Source organism: Cetorhinus maximus, chromosome 8 (genome assembly GCF_964194155.1).
Source record: "Cetorhinus maximus chromosome 8, sCetMax3.hap1.1, whole genome shotgun sequence".
In the NCBI taxonomy this organism is placed as follows: Eukaryota; Metazoa; Chordata; class Chondrichthyes; order Lamniformes; family Cetorhinidae; genus Cetorhinus; species Cetorhinus maximus.
Window position 1 is genome coordinate 27,572,863 of NC_135886.1, and position 17,808 is coordinate 27,590,670.

The window sequence follows — 17,808 nt, forward strand, 5'->3', positions numbered from 1 at the left end:
AGTAATAACTTTCAAAAGGGAGTTAGATATATATTTGAAAAAAAATGCAGGTTTGTAGGGAAAGAGCAGAGGAATGGAACTAATTGGGTAGTTTTTCCATAGTGGGCACAGGCACAATGGGCCGATTGGCTACCTTCTATGCTGTAAGAGTCTATGATTCTATAAAGCCTGAGAGGTACACAGTTGTAGAAGGCAAAAGGTTTACTTCCTGTGGTCAGAAAACAATGAGCTCACCAGTGAATGTTGGTTTTTTGAGCTTATATTTGGTGGAATTTACAATATTTTGAACCTTACAATGTAAAGGGGCATTGCTTTGTTTTAATCTGAACTGGAGGCACCATTTGCTCCATTTAATTGAAAATCATCTTCAATATCCATATGCAAATTAATTGTTTAATTTGTATTTTAAACCTCTGTTTCTAGCAGCAAGTGCTAGGTTGGCTAAAAACAGGAGGTTATGAGTTAACACTTCACTGTAAACTTGAGTATTGAACCTAGGTTGACCCTTCCTACAGTACTAAGGGAGTGCTATATAGTGGAAGGTGCAATTTTTCACATGAAATCATGTCTAAACAGCCATCTCAGCTGGGTATAAAAGTTCCCCAGGCACTACTCAAAGAAAGCAGTCATTAAATTATTTGATATACATTAGAAACATTTCCGTGTTACATTTTCAGTGCTCAGCATTAATTAGTATGGAGTCAGAATTTGTTATGACGGTATTTAATGGTGCATGCTGTTAGATGGACGTTTCCCCGCACCCTCCAGCTCAAAAAATGTTTGCCTCACTAAGTTGCTGAAAGTGCAAGCTGATGAAGGCACAGCAAGCGAAAAGGGCATAAAAACAAAAAGTGCTGGAAATACTGAGCAGGAAGGGGAGGCAATGGCATAGTGGTGTGGCCACTGGACTAGTAATCCAGAAACCCAGGGTAATGCTCCCGGGACCTGGGTTCAAATCCTAGGTGGAATTTGAATTTTTTTATAACTGGAACTAAAAGTCTAATGATGACCATGAAACCATTGTTGATTGTCGTAAAAACCCATCTGGTTCGATAATGTCCTTTAGGGAAGGAAATCTGCTGTCCTTATGGTCTGGCCTACGTGTGACTCCAGACCCATCACAATGTGGTTGACTCTTAGAATATGCCCTCTGAAATGGCACCACCACCTTCTCAAGGGCAATTACAGAGTGATGCCCACATCCCATGAATGAATAGCAGATTTCCAGCATCCGCAGTATTTAATTTAATTTTTAATATTTTATTTAACAGAAAAAGCATCTGGGAGCTGAGTGAATAGAGCAACCAACATAGTATCTACTTAACAAAGCAGATTTAAGAGTTAGGAAATTAGAAATAAGTAGACGGGTGAATAAGAGGGGTGTGAATTCCATGTCAAATCTGGAAAAAGAAAGTGAGGGAAAGGAAGAAAGGCCAGTCTTCCCTCACCCTTAACAGCAACAACAATAGCTTGTATTTACATGGCATCTTTAATGTGATAAATTATCCCAAGGTATTTCACAGGAGTGTGGTAAAGCAAACTTTGACACTGAGCCACATTAGAAAATATTAGGACAAACACAGGGCTGACGTATGTCAGGCAAAAGGAGCTAAGGTACTGAAACGAGCACTACAACTTTATCCATCCAGGCTGAATGGATAGCTGTTGACAAATTATCTCAGCTCTTTGTAGCACTGGTGTAAATGTCAACCTTTTAGATTTTCATTACTCTAATTATTTTAGAAAACCTAATAGTAGGCTTATGCTTTCAAGATTATAGTGATTCATGAGCCATTCGGGGGACCAAATGTAAGTATCTTAATGGTTCACAATTCAAACTTCAGGAAATGTGGACAGGGCGGAATGGCCAAATGGGACTCAGGAGATTGGACTGCCACCATAACCATTGTTATCAGCACCTCCCTTTTCCCATGAGAATCCCACACCCTTTCAAGGAGCCAGTCTGTCCAAGTGTAGAATTAGAAGATGTATGCATGAATAGCTCAGCTGAGAAACCTGGTCACACTCACATAGTTTAAGTGTACTTTGGGATGCCATTATTAGAAATCTAAGAGTGTTCTCTGATCCTGTTGGCAGGCACAATCGTGAAACTTCTATTTTGTCAATTGTTGATGACATTTAATAGAAAATTCTAAGTCTGCTTTGTGAGTACATAGAGCTTTTACAGGACCCTATTGTCATTGTATTGCAGTGATTTAACATACCGTCACATCCTTTAGAAGGAAACCTTTTGCAGGTCAATAGATTGGCTATGTATAGCTGAATTTTCTGTCAAACGCTACGATTGTGAAAGAGCACCAAATCCCTGATGCATTACCTATCAATACTTTGAACTAGATTTTTCATTTGGTTGGTCGGTAATCAGTTGTTGTTAGCTCTATAACTATTTTGTATTGCTGTTGGAAAGCAATTTATATAATTTGAAAAAAATTATTTAAATGATGTTTTCCAAAGTTTGTTGGGGTGGAAATTGGATCTCCTTTTTGTATCAGTTTTGTGAACTAACATCCTTCACCCCAAGAAGTCCTGAAAGATGACAGACCTAATAATGGATTGTGTCATATTTGGAGCCAGCTAACAAGGCCTCTGCTGGCCCGAAATCAGCCCCTCACCTCCTCTTCTTCTCGGGTTCCCAACTCTAGTTAGAAGTATTCCTGGAGGTTTGATTGGGTGATATCTGGTCATGTGGCATCTGCAAAGGTCATTGTACATACTTTATAAAGGTTTGGCCCCTGTAGTTGAGTGCCTTTGCTCGTGGTTTCACAAACCCACCGCCCCCACCCCGCACCCCACATCCATTGTGCACAAAGTTCCAAGAACCAGCATACCACCCATTAACAGGCAAAGATGGGAAACTGAGGGTGAGGACAAGAAGAAAACAAAGGTGTATGGGAGGGATTCTGAGTTGGATAAAACCAACGTTGAAGAATCTTTAAGTTCACTAGTAACTAATAATAGTAATTTATTTACATTGCATCAATAATTGTCAGTTAATACCCATAACAATGAGATTCTCATCAACCAACTCACAGAATAACTCACTGATAGCTCATATGTAACTGGTACTGATCAGTGTAATTCCTGATGTCCCACCCTTAACTGGCAGTAATCTTGTAATCAGCTGACATTCACTGCTTCTCAATTGATGCCACTTTTAATAGATCCCAACCCTCTCCCTATCTCCTTGGATGCTGGTTTAGACTCAGGTTCTGTGTGAAGGTGACAACTATGAACCGCTGATCCCAATCTCCTTCTCCTCGGACCATCAGCCCCTATATCACTCTCTCCCTGCCCAAAACCCAATTTTCTGCCTCTGAGTGCTTATTCATGTTAGCTCCATTCCTCTCCCAACTCCATCTGTCTCTCTTGCTCTCTCTCTTTTACTTCACCCCCTCCAACCCTTCCCAATCCCCGCCGCCTTCACCTTGACTTGCATTTCTAACCCTCCACTAGATGGTCCTGTTTCCAGTAATCTCTAAGAGGTAGCCGACTCTGCATGCTAGTGATGACATGAGCAGGGACACCTGTTACCAGGGCGCAAGGATTAATGTGCAAAAAATCTCCCGAGCTACTGGCAACATCAAGCAGCAGATCCTTACCTTTTCCCAGAGACCCCATGCAGTCGAGCAAATTAGGCAGCCTTATTCCCTGCCTTATCTGAGGGCCAATGTCAATGAGCCAGGTTGTGCAAAATTTGGCATAGTAGTCAGGTTACCTGCCTCTGGAGGCACGCAGGCATCAGCAACTCATCCAAATTAAGCAAATAAGGTACAAGGGCTGACTTCAGGTTCCTGATCAGGTCCATAAATGAGCCATAACCAATTTCTACCATGATTTGTGCTACTTAACAAAGGAGGTATAATTTTCACTGGTGGCAGTGGAAGAATGGAACATTAACGCAGCAACAGGCCTATTTTTAGGAAAACGCACTTTAAACAGAAAGCTGAAGAATGGCACTGCTGTGGCACTGGGTACATCTAATCCAAAATGCACAGGTAAATGTTGGCCCATGTCAAGCATGGCTTAAAAACAAAGAAGCACCACAGATGAAGAATTTGGGGGCGACCTGGGGATGTTCTGCAATTTCCTTCTTTGCTATAAGGTTCTCTGGCGAAAGGGCTGAGTGGGGGCGGAAACGGGAAAAAGGCCAATGCGAACAAAAATCTTACTTCGCACCTTCTCTTTCCAAAGGTTGTGCTTGTGCTTAGTGGATTATAGTCTGATTTTAACACTTGCCCTACTGGCCAAGTCTCATTTTTTAAAAATTGATTTGTTAAATAATGTGCATAAATCAGCAGTAATATGACCTGACAAATCGATTCTGGACCCTTCTGGTTGATGAAGGTTTTCAGAGCACAGGTCAGCAAAAACAAATGCTCAATTAATTTATCAAAATCCATGAGCCGCAAGCTCTCCAATTGAGCTTTGGGTTCTGGTTATTTAAGAAGGCAAAGCAACAAAAAAAGCACATTATGGAAGTCCGTCTGAAATCACTGTTCCCACTTGAGTGTATCTGTTACTGAATCATAGCTTTGATTATTATGTTTTCTACTGTCATCTCTGATATCTGGAAACAAAAATCCAATCGCAGAAAACTATGCTGTATTTGTTATCAATCCATTGGAGTCCAGTCTGGTGTTCAGTGTGGTGGAGGCAGGTTCAATTGAGGCATTCAAGAGGGCATTAGATGATTATTTGAATAGAGACAATGTACAGGGAAAAGGCAGGTCCATGACACTAGGTCATAATGCTCATTTGGAGAGCCGGTGTAGACACGATGGGCCGAATGGCCTCCTTCTGTGCCGTTAAAATTCTGTGATCACAAATCCTGGTGTTAGGAAAATAAACACTAATTGTTAAAATATGGCAATTAGGATACCATAGAATGTAGTTAACATTGGGCAGGATTTTGCCCTTGATGGGCGGGCGGGCAGCCGATCGCCACCGCTGAAATGGGCCCCGCCGCCATTTTACGTGGGCAGGCCAATTAAGGCCTGCCCAGCATGCCGCCCGACGGGAAGCGCTATGTGCTTCCTGTGCGGGTGGGGGGGTGGGATTCCCCAACTGCGAGAGTGCGCTCTTTCGCGCACATCTCCCTGAGGCAAAGTGCTGCCTCAGGGAGATCACTGAAAGGCAATGAAACATGAAAAATAGAAAAATAAAAAAATCAATAACATGCCCCCCTCATGTGAAAATGTCACACGAGATGGGACATGTTAATGTAATACACAAAAACTTTATTACACATTTTTAATTCTGATATCAAACCTCATCCCGCCACTGGATAAGGTTTGTAAAAAAATCACTCACCCGTCTGCCCATTGGGCCCATGCGCCGACCCGAAATTCGCATGAGCCCCTCAAAATCCTGGTCAATTGGTCACTTAATGGTCTTAACAAGGCCTTTAATTAATGGCGGGTGCACGTCGCGCTGCATAGCGCGCCCACCGACTGAAACATCGCGATGTTGCGCGCTGACATCAGGGCGCTCACGTGACGTCAGTGCGCGACATTTTAAGCGCTGACGTGCGGGCTCCACCACCCGCACGTCAGCCAGAAGATTCAGCCCATTGTCTTTTATTCAGACTGAATCTTTTTCTTCAGCTAAAAACCTTAGTGAGCATGGTGCAAAGTATTTGGGTGATGCAATTGCCACAGTTGAATAGCAGGCTGTATGTCCAAGCTGAGAGTTATGAATAAGCAGCTTCCAGCAGGGGTGAGCTGAAGTATATGAATGTGAGGTTTCAGCCATGGTTGATATAGATTGTTGGTTGGCAAGTGAAGAGGGTGTGGTGAGGATATGGCATATGAGGATGCATTCAGCCACCTTGACCCACTCGCGGGATCATTAAAGCTTTTGCAGCATTACATCCAGGTGCTCGGGGCTGGACTACAGGCACTGACCGCTACAGCCATCTGCTCCCACTGCTTTCTCAGTACTGTTCTGGAAGGCCTCCTGGTTCCCTGAGGGAAAAGAACTCTCTTGCCCAGTCCACCTCTCTACATCAAAGCCTCCAGTGTGGCAACCAAGAACCTAGGGGCACAAACTCTGGACAGTTGGGCCATTTCTCTTGCATTCTCTAGGACTTCCGCTCTTCTTCAAGCAGTTTTGGCACCTACTGCAGCCAGAATGCAGTCTCCCTTTTAGTAGTACAAGCTAGCTTTAAATGGTGCTAACCTACATGAATATGGTACCTTTGCTTGAGATGTACAAACACTCAGCAGCACACACAATCTGCAATTCAATTCATATCAATCAGCATGAAGATTTGACACTGTCTCCAGCACTTTGAATGATGGGGGTAATCGCACATCGAAATTCCTGCACCCGATTTTAAGGAGCTATTCAGTTTAGCCCCATTGTTTTCATTGTTGAACAAATACATATTGCAACTGTGTGTAACAAATTGGAACTTATTTTATTCTGGATGGCATGTGCTTATGTATAGTCAGTGATGTGTGCAGTTTCTAGATTGACTACATAAAAATGCTGTTGCACCTAAATAAATTCTTTGAGTCCTATCTGTCATATTTTTAAAAAATGTGTTTTTTTCATAGCCTTGGTACATTTTCCAGAGTTTACATTCAACAGTACAAACCATTTTGACAAATTATACTGTTAGTATCTCAAAAGAGCACTCAGGAATTACTTTGTGGTTGAGCATAATTTAGTTTTAAGTTCTCAGTAGACACAAGTTAACAAAAGCCTTTGGCACTGCCTCATGGTGATATCATTGCATTGCTTCGTTAAAATAATTCCTGCATAATTACATGTAATAAAGTTACCCTTTCCCATGCTGGTTCACAAATAACAAAATTACAGATATTGAGACACTGACAATATATCTGTTTCTTGTACTAGTTAGTGTGACAGCCTGAACAGAAAAATAACTTTATATAAAAGATGCCCAAATCAAAAGAACCCCTTGGATAAAATCACTGGTATAGTATAACTGGGCAATGTTTATTGGAAGCATTGGGTGTCTAGCCCACCGGCTGGAGAGCTGGCAAGAGTCCCATGTCGCTTCTTTTCAGGAAGGCCCACCGAATTAAGTGCCAATCAGGCAGTTAACTGGGCAATGGCGAGGGGGAAGGCTGTCCACGGGCCTTAACCAGGGCAGTTAGGGTAAGGCAACAGGTCCCTACCCATCACCGTCCTGCCTGATTATATGCTCCCTGCCGCCAAACTCGTTACTGGGGAGGGCATTAAATTCTGCCCACTGTGTTGGAACCATAAGGATGCATTGCTAGTTGACAATTGTTATTTTTTGGGTGTATACAATATATGCTGTGAAATTCATTTTTAGGAACCATTTTTGGCCATGCTTCCAAAATTGAATTGTCAGAAATTTTGACAGACAGCAAGACGCTTACAAAACAAGGGTCACCTTTTTAATACCCTAAATACACCTTTTCCTTTACCATTGCATTCAATTTTATATAACTTATTATTGCTTTAAATTAATTTTATTAAATTGGTATACTCCACGTTTTAAGTTTCTTACTGAAGCAAGTAGGCATAAGGTTATAGATGCAGAATCACGGATGTTGGAAATGAATTATCATGAAACCATTCAAACGAGGATTTCATAGTTCTGAATCCTGAAATGTAATTACTGTCTTCAGCTCACTTTTAGATTCGTATTTTTATTTTACTAATGTTGAGTATTTTCTGTAGGTTCTTTTTAATACTCTAATCAGTTCTTTCCCTCTTTTTCTGAAGGCATTGGTAAGATTTTCAACTTATTGCCAGAGTGTAAGATTGCTGATCGACCACCCAATTATAGAAACTGCCCACTTTTTGTTTTCATGAGAATCGAGTGTTTTTCGACAATGGGCAAACACTCTTGAAAATCTACCCCGATTGATTCCTGTTATGGTAGTGTTCAGTGGGCAATGCAGACTCTTCAGTAGCTTTGAAATGGACAATGTGGTCTGAGTAACATTTATCTTCTTTGGTAATTCTTTCAATGTGATCCATCACAGTGAATGTCAGCACACAATCTGTCCTTGACAACTAAGCCCAATTTTGTCCTCACCTGTTCTCTACAGATTTGCATACTTTCCAGCAGAACTCGCGAAATATCAATCAGGAGTTGGAACAATCTTTCCTCTCCAACCCAGGTTGTAATAGCTATTTGTAATATCCCTAGTGCCACCTTAGCTGTTTCCAGCACAAATCAAAAATTGCCCTTCACAGTCTGTGTGAGTAAATTTCTCCCTGGAAAAGCCTGTTAAATCATCTTGCGAGGGAGCTAAATTTATTGCAAGGAAACAGGAGTACTGATGCTGGCTACAAAAGCAAAACTTTGGATTTTGGATGCTGAAAATCCAAAATAAAAGCAGAAACTGCTGGAAAGACTCATGGACAGCAGCACCTGTGTAGAGAGAAGCAGAGTTAATGTTTCAGGTCTGGCACCATTCATCAGAACTGTTGGGCGGAATTTAATTCCCCCCCCCGGTAGTGGTTTCTGAAGCAGCAGGTCAGTTTGATCAGGCAGGATGGTGTGGGGTGGGCTCCGCTCCCCTCCCTTCGAAAAAATCCAGGGCAGGATGGCTTGCAGGCAGCCTTCTCGCCCAGATGCCAACTTAGGTCCTTAAGTGGGCAATTAATGCACACTAAGGGCCTCATCCAGGGCGGCCTGGGGAGTCGCCTAACGAGGAGACTGACAAGCAAATCCTGCTGGATTTGCTTGCAGCCTAGTAGGAGGGTCCCTCATTCATAGGCAGTCAGTGTCTGATTGAGGGACCCAGCATTGGGAGATGGGTGGGAGGGATGGAGCACTGAGAGCCACCTCCTGCCCTTTCCTCGAACAGCCCCATCCCCATCCCCCACTTCAGCTCTCAGGGGTGAGATTTCCACCCTACTGAGGCAAGTGCAGCAATTAAATGCCTTCTGTAGAGCCAGCAGTGTTCCGGCTGCCAATTAAGGAATTAATTCCCTCGAGGCTCCCAGTGTTGGAATTGGCAGGGGGCCACCATTATTGGTGGTGGCCATAGGGCCCCCTGCTGCCCTCATTAAATTCTGCCTATTGACTCTGACTCTGTTTTGTTCTTCATAGATACTACCAGACCTGAGTTTTCTAGTATTTTCTGTTTTTATTACTGCTGCTGGCTCTGATCCCCTAGTCTATCAAGGTAAAATAATTGAATCAATTATCAGGAGTAAATTTGGATTGCCTGCATGATAATAGCCTTATAAACAGCAGCCAATCTGGAAAAGAAAAAAATCTTTCATGATCAACCTTCTAGAGTTTTGTGTAAGTAACATCCTCAGAGGGCTGTCGAAATCCCAGTGACATAGTGCATGCACCTTGGCATTAATAAAGCATTTGATAAACTTGCCATGAAAGGTTTCTGTTTAAGCTTAAATGATTGGAGATTCAGGGTGAAACTTTGGAATAGATAAGTAATTGGCCAAAGGCTAAGAAACAGTGTGTTATGTACATTGCAGCAATTAAGTTCGAGTACAGGGAAGTGCCGAGTAAGAAGCTCCAGGGATAGGTGTTGGGGATCGCACTATTTCTGATTTACATTATAATAAGGACTTGTAATCAGAGGCTCAAGGTAAACATGTAAAACTCATAGATGATACCAAAGTAGGTAGTGCAGTTGAATTGGAGAAGGCAGTTTAGGATCTACAATATGAGTTCAACTATGTGAAAATTGCAAAATCAATGACAGATTAAAGTATTAAGTACTACAGATAGGAATTAAAAATAGATGAAGCAAGTTATTCCATGACTGGTGTCAAAATAACTAAGGAAAAGGTTGAAAGAGATTTAAGAATTTTAATAAGCTAAGTTTTTTACATGTTCAGTGACCCTGGAATAGCCGTCAACAGAGCAAATGAAATATTGCATCTTATAGCCAAAATAGTAGAGTGGTACTTTTTAAAAAATTATTTGAACACAGGACATGGGCATCGCTGGCTAGGCCAGTATTTATTGCCCATCCCTAATTGCCCTTGAGAAGGTGGTAGTGAGTCGCTGCCTTGCATCACTGCAGTCCATATGTTGAAGGTACATCCACAGTGCTGTTAGGAAGGAAATTCCAGGATTTTGACCCAGGAACAGTGATGTAGTTTCAAGTCAGGATGGTGTGTGTCTTGGAGGGGAATTTGCAGGCGGTGGTGTTCCCATGCATCTGCTGCCTTAGTCTTTCTAGTTTGTAGGTTTGAAAGGTGCTGTTGAAGGAACCTTGTAAGTTGCTGCAGTGCATCTTGTATATGGTGCAGACTACTACCGCTATGCGTTGGTGGTGGAGGGATTAGATGTTGAAGGTTGTGGATGCCAATCAAGCAGGCTGCTTTGCCCTGGATAGTATCGAGCTGCTTGAGTGGGGTTGGAGCTGCACTCATCCGGGAAAATGGAAAGTATTCCATCATAATCCTGACTTGTGCCTTGTAGATGTTGGACAGCCTTTGGAGTGTCAGGAGGTGGGTTACTCGCTGCAGAATTCCTAGCCTCTGACCTGCTGTTGTGGCCACAGTATTTATATGGCTAGTCCAGTTCAGTTTCTAGTCAATTGTGACCCCAGGATATTGATAATGGTGATACTTAGAGAAAGTACTACTTTTAACGATCAAAATAGAGTCATAAAGGTCTACAGCACAGAAAAAGGCCCTTCAGCCCATCGAGTCTGCGCCAGTCAAACAAGTACCTGACTATTCTAATCCCATTCTGCAACACTAGGCCCATAGCCTTGTATGCCATGGCATCGCAAATGCACATCCAAATACTTCTTAAATGTTAAAGGACTTCTGCCTCTACCACCCTTTCAGGCAGTGAGTTCCAGATTCCCATCATCCTCTGGGTGAAAAAATTCTTCCTCTCATCCCCTCTAAACCTCCTGCCCCTTACCTTAAATCTAGGTCCCCTGGTTATTGATCCCTCCACCAAGGGGAAAAGTTTCTCCCTGTCTACCCTATCTATGCCCCTCATAATTTTATACACCTCAATCATGTCCCCGCTCAATCTCCTCTGCTCCAGGGAAAATAACCCCAGTCTATCCAATCTCTCCTCATAACTAAAACTCTCCAGCCCAGGCATCATCCTGGTAAATCTCTGCACACTCTTTGCAATCACATCCTTCCTATAATGCGGATTCCAGAACTGCACGCAATACTCTAACTGTGGCCTAACCAGCGTTTTATATGGTTCCAGCATAACCTCCCTGCTCTTATATCCTGTGCCTTGGCTAATAAAGGCAAATATCCCATATGCTTTCTTAACCACCTTATCTACCTGTCCTGCTACCTTAAGGCACCGGTGGACACGCACACCAAGGTCCCTCTGACCCTCAGTACTTTCCAGGGTCCTACCATTCATCATGTATTCCCATGCCTTGTTTGTCCTGCCCAAGTGCATCACCTCACGCTTATCTGGATTAAATTCCATTTGCCACTGATCAGCCCATCTGACCAGCCCGTTGATATCCTCCTGTAATCTAAGGCTATCCTCCTCACTATTTACCACCCCACCAATTTTCGTGTCATCCACAAACTTACTGATCAACCCTCCTCTCTATATATATATATATATATATATATTCCACAAACAGCAAGGGACCCAACACCGATCCCTGTGGAACTCCACTGGAGACAGGCATCCAGTCACAAAAACACCCCTCGACTATCACCCTCTGTTTCCTGCCACTCAGCCAATTGGCTGTCCACCCGCCCTCTGGCACCTCTCCTATGGCCAGAGAGGTATTGAAAATTATTGCCAGTGCCCCTGCTATCTCCTCCCTTGCCTCACTCAACAGCCTGGGATACATTTCATCCAGGCCTGGAGATTTATCTACTTTTAAGCCTGCCAGACCACTTAGAACCTCCTCCCTTTCTGTGCTAATTTCTATAATTACATCACAGTCCTTCTGCCTGATTTCCATACCCACTTTGTCCATCTCACTTGTGAACACCGACACACAGTATTCATTTAGAACCCTACCTACGTCTTCCGGCTCCACACACAAATTACCACTATGGTCCTTAATGGGCCCTACTCTTTCGCTAGTTATCCTCTTACTCTTCATGTACTTGTAAAATAACTTTGTATTTTCCTTTATTTTATCTGCCAATGTTTTTTCGTGCCCTCTTTTTGCTCTCCTAAATTCCTTTTTAAGTTCCCCCTTCCAAAACCTATACTCCTCTCGGGCTTCCGCTGTTTTGAGCCCTCGGTATCTGCCATAAGCCTCCCTTTTTCTCTTTATCCAATCCTGTATATCCCTCGACATCCAGGGTTCCCTGGATTTGTTAGACCCACCTTTTGTCTTTACTGGAAATAATACTCTGGTAGTTTAATTTCAAGAAGAAAAATATGCTGCTCAGTCCCAAAGCAGTTAAAACATTTCCATGAGTAAATTTTAAATGAAAATAAGCACCAATGCTGAGGACTAGCTGGAATTCTGGTCCATAATAAGTGAGCCCATGACCACTAGAAATAGATTTGAGACTGACCAAGCTCATATCACATAAGACCTTTGGAACTGTCAAGAAAGTCATTCTTGTAATCTAAACAGGGGTTGAGTGCAGATTTCAATGGCAGAGTGTTACTCCATGGTGCAATATATTCCTCATAAATTTGCCTATATTTGATACTTCAGTAGATCCTAGTTCGAGTGATGACATACTGCCAAAATATGCCACTTAAGTAATCAGCAGTTTAGTTTCTAAGTAGAGTAATTGAACTGCTGTTAATCTCATTTGCATGGTACTTACCCTTACATGTCATAGTTTACCATGGTGAATCAGTGATTACTAATTAAAGCCGAATAAGTAACTGAAACTAATTCACAAGGAAACAGAGAAACGCAAAGCAGAGATTTGTCAATTCAAAACTTTCACTGTCACCATTGCATCTTCCTGAATGTCCATCTTGAATGATTTTCTCATAAATTTGTTTTAAAAGCTTTTGATTGCCAAGGAAAGAACTTGTGAAAAAAATGTTTAACTGATTTTTAAGCAGTTTGAAGTTCCATTTTTCAACATAACTGAATCTGTGAAAAGTTTCTGCAATCCTTAATCATTTTCTTAATTGGCCTCACATCTCCCTCTCTGTGGATGTTCCCCTCCCCAAACATATTCCCAGTTAAAATCAAACCAAAATGTCTAGTTCCAGCTTTTTCTAATAGTTCTTAAGTGTAAAATGAGATCATTTGATTGGTGGTGCTGATGACCATAGGTGTAGATGCTTTGGATAAAGGATTGTGGGGTAACTTAGTATGAAAGCAAAGCATAATCATAATCATCCTGGCTGGCATATGTGGCCCTTATCTTTAGCAATTGGTGGCATTGGATTTAGTTTGTGCCATGCATTGTTTCATTCTTTCTCAATTCAAAATTAGCACTTATTTAAATGCTGTGGGTCACCTGAATAGTAAGTCTCATCTTCTGTTGTGCCCTGTATTATAACAATTTCCATGTATTACTTTTATCAATTAAGTCACAAGACATTTATTATGAGTTTTTTTTTAAAAGTAAGTTTAATATTATGTTCATGGGATATGTATTTTTTATTTTTGTTCTTGATATCTGAATCAGTAGTCTTAGACAAGTGGAGATCTTTGCATTTGGTTTGATGGCAAGTATTTAGTATGATTGTTTATGTACCAAACTGAAGTCTGTTCTTTTTTAAAGGGTCTCCTGATGTTGTTGCAGAACCTACCTACAATCCACTGGGGTAACGAAGAAGTTGGCCTTCTCCTAGCAGAAGCATACAGGCTTAAGTACATGTTTGCAGATGCACCTAATCACTACAGACGATAAGTGGTTAGCAAAAACATTGAGAGCCGAATTTAAACTCCTTGCAGTCTTTCAGGTCAGGTGGACATCAGCTCTATTGACTGAGACAGCAACTCTTTCAACTACTTTGAAAGTAGTTTCTAATTACTTGAAGCTTTTCTTGAGCTGTTATTGTAATATACTAAATTGAAAGTGGACTGAGAGCTCCCTCAGTTTGCTCTTCATAGAGCCTTGATAAATCTTTGATACTAGGTTATACATAATTCTTAGAAAAGGATTTGAAAGGCATTATATAGTGTGTTTCTGTATAATAGTTACTATGTATTTGTCCTTAATTTGAACTACTGTGAGCTTATACTTAGAAACTTGCTTAAGTGTTTGGATTTAGTGTGCATAAAAGAGACTGGGTAAATTTTCCTCATTCTTAAAACTGGCATCAAATTTCTTGTGGTAAATGATACTCATTCACAAAATTTAAATTGTGCCTCTTTTTAAAAAAAATTAGTTTTCCTCATTTTATTTTGAAGTTGCTGTGTACTATTTGGTGTTAACTTTAACTGTTTTGGTGAGATACATTCATTTAAAAATATTTTTCATTTCTACTAATTATCATTTTTATAAGCAATAAAATGATTCATTTTTTAATGTAGAATTTGGGAAATTTGGAAAAAATCTAACTATCTTTATAACTTTTTTTTAAAGATCTGTATTATGAGAGCTAATGTTGTGTTAAAAGGCCAATTATTAATGCCAATAATGTAGATTTCAAACTGTACTGAAGCCATTCAAGAGCAAAATATGTTTCTCAGGTATTTCCTTTTGATTTGTGTGCCTTTTGACCAATTATTTTTATGTAAAGCTGAGAAAACATTGCAATATTTATGTTTAAAATGATTTTGGAAAGCGTTGATGGCATTTCTTTTAGCTCTTAATACTTCCCTTTTGTCTGCTGAAAGATACCTTGTGTATGACTTCCAGGGTTTAAAAAATTATTCATGTAACTAAAATATATAAATATATATATTTTTAAAATATATATCTGAGACCTGAGAAGCAGATTTTTCCATTGATGGCCAACAATTATACGGATAGGGTGAAATCCCTGATTTTTGTTCCTTTCCCCTCTTGTTCTCACCTTATTGGTTTGAGGCTCTAATATTACAGAAGTGGTGCAGAGAATTTAGTACGACTAACCTGGCTGGAAAAGTGGCTTACCCTGCATCCAGCAATGACTGACATCATTCTCAGATTGCCTGTTGTTTCCAAGTATTCTCAAGGGATATGGAGGAAAGGTGAGAAAATAGATCTGAGATACAGATCAGAAACAATCTAACAATAGCAGAATAAGTGAGGGGCTGAATAGCATCTTCCTGTTCCTAAAGGTAAATATGTCAAGAGATATAAAGAGAAAGCAGAATAAGGGAGCTGAGGTACAGATCAGCCATGACCTAAAAGTGTAGCAGAACAGACTCGAGGGGCTAAAGAACCTACTGCTTTTCCTATGTTCAGGAACCAAGACTACTTACGCTGTATTGATGGGAGCTGTATCTCCTGCAGGATAAAGTAGACTGTATCATTATTCTCACAGTTCACTACCATAAACTATCTCTAACTAGTAGCCTGCCAAAATCATCATAAGTGCACATTCTTGGGAATCAAACTTGGAACTTGATCTAGTAGCTCCAAGGTTGTGAGTCTTTCTGCTGTTAGACTCCTCGGTCAGCTTTATTGTATTTAATATATAACCTTTGATCATTTTTGGTCATGTCAGGAAAAGGTAGTCTTTGTTTACTTCTACACTGAACTTGCAGTATCTGAGCTTTATGTCATTGGGTGGTGTGATTCTTTGGAAGTTGCTATCCAGGGCTGTTTTTAGTGCGAAGAAAAGGCAGATAAATGATTCAGAGGTTCAGAGGTCCACAAATAGACTTTATTACGTGTTTAAAACTATGTCAGTAATTTCATCATTTACTTTTTAATTTAATGTCTGAATGCCACGTTTGTTTTAATCGTGTTTTCCTTTTTACTTAAAGGGCAAATTATTGAAAACTACTCTGCTGTAGTTTTTGGTGTGTCTGTGTATTGTCACTCTGGAAATTTAAAATAATGTAAATGGTAATTTTTACATTGAATTGCAATCAAAACTGTGCTTTAATTTCCTGCATTCTAAAAGGAAGTGTGAATGTGCAAATTATTTTCTGGACGATTAGGTAGGTGTGAAAGTTCACTAATGTAATTACAGTCCTAACACCTGGTTCTGCTTCCACTTTTATATTTGCTTGCAAATGGTTACATTCTAATCAAAGTCATGCACATGGATCAAAGCACAATTAATTTCTTTGACTAAATTTAGAAGATAGCAAGTATATTGCTTTTTTTCCCCTTCACATATAATGTAGCTTCCCTGGCTAATCCCAATTGCTGTTGATCTTAGAGTTGATTTACCACCAAAAGGAGGGCCAAAATTGAAAGGCGTATATCTAAACTACCCTTCGTCATTGGTTGCCTAATGTTTGACCAAAATTTGGAACAGATTGGGTTGGTTATGACCTTAGCTGAGGAATCATTATATGGTGCAAGGAAGCTTTAAACATTATTTTTTAAACTGGCAAATGAACACACCAATATAATGGTGCAAATGTTTTCACTCCTGTGAGCATAATGAGACTGTTCTGATCAGAATTGCTATCATATATGTGATGCTTGTCCATATGTTGTTGTGTGAAGCTGGAATCCTAATCAGGAAACAGAGGAAACAAATGCTATTTTAGCTTTTATATACTGAAGATTTGTTATTTACACAATAAAAATGTGAGCAGAACCAACATGCAGAACAAGTGAACTTGTGTGCCTTTACTAACTGTTCCGAACTGTACAGATGTTGTAGTGTTTGGCCATGGTTGTGTGGCATCTCATGTTGTAAATATTAGCACAATGTCTATGACTCTGGAATGCTTACAGCTACACCATCAGAAACCAGAGAGATGTTGCATGGTATTTCAAGTTTCTTTAGACCTTTAGGATGGAAGTGAATTATAACTGTGACTTTCCACCTTTTCACTGTGTGATGTTTTAACATGATATGTGCTATCAAAAAGACACAATTTGTTGTCACTTCTGCGTGCAATAAGTCCAAAAGATGAATTTTTTGTGTATTATGTTGTAGCTGTTATAGACCTGTTTTGCAGATTACATAATACAAGACTTTCCATTAAAGTAGTTTATCAAAGACTGGAAATGTGATCTTGCAAGCACATTTGTACAGCAGTGAAGAGATTAATATATTAGCCCTTTGGATGATACTGTCTCTGAAATATGCCAAATTCCTTTTCAAACCATGTTTTTTTTAATGCTTCTGTAGTCAGTGCTATTATGAGGCTTTAAAAAATTAAATTCCTGCTCCACATCAGTCGGTTGTCTTTGATTATTGTTTCATCTGTATGACTCATTAGGCATCTGCACCTCAGCAACGTTCACCAAAGGTTACCATTGGGAGTGTAGGATGACTGAATTTGACTTGCTGTTTATTGCTTCCACACTGCAGCATAACTAATCATTCAGATGAATTTCATTCCACAAGCAAGTTATCTCCAAGTCAGTGCCAAGTTATCACTGTGATGGGAAGGAGCTTTAAAGATATTTGAGGCAGCCTTGACCTGCCCTGAGTTCCAAATGTCAACTTCCTCCCCGCAATAGTTGAGAGTCACGTGGATATATAAATCAAAGTCTCCTGTCCAAATCTTATAACGAAAACAAGTGCAGATGTAGAAGGCTAATTCATCCCATCTAGCTCATTGTTCCATAAAAACTCTGGTTCCCACATCACAACTTTAAAGTGTCTCTAATGAAGCCAAACATTTTGCTTCACTACCCTACCCAGAAGCCCAATCCAGATAGGATTCTCTCTGTTTGAAAATGTTCTCCCTGATATCAGTCTTAAAACTGCATTTTATTGGTTTTTACTTTGTCCCTTTATCCTGTTTAACTGAAATAGTACTCAGGATTTATCTTTTCTTTTCCACTATCTTGGTCCTTATATATTAT

At 40.4% G+C, this 17,808-nt stretch overlaps 1 protein-coding gene across 2 annotated transcripts in view; it reads left to right on the top strand.

The window, feature by feature from the left end:
* LOC144683527 (TBC1 domain family member 22B-like) overlaps nt 1-17,173 on the top strand; it is a 370,874-nt gene extending 353,701 nt beyond the window's left edge. For both annotated transcript variants that reach the window (XM_078546604.1, XM_078546605.1), the window contains exon 13: nt 13,660-17,173. In XM_078546604.1, the coding sequence (XP_078402730.1) occupies nt 13,660-13,788 (129 nt within the window). In that variant the 3' untranslated portion in view covers nt 13,789-17,173. The remainder of the gene's footprint in view (nt 1-13,659) is intronic.
* Nucleotides 17,174-17,808: the final 635 nt, after the last annotated feature.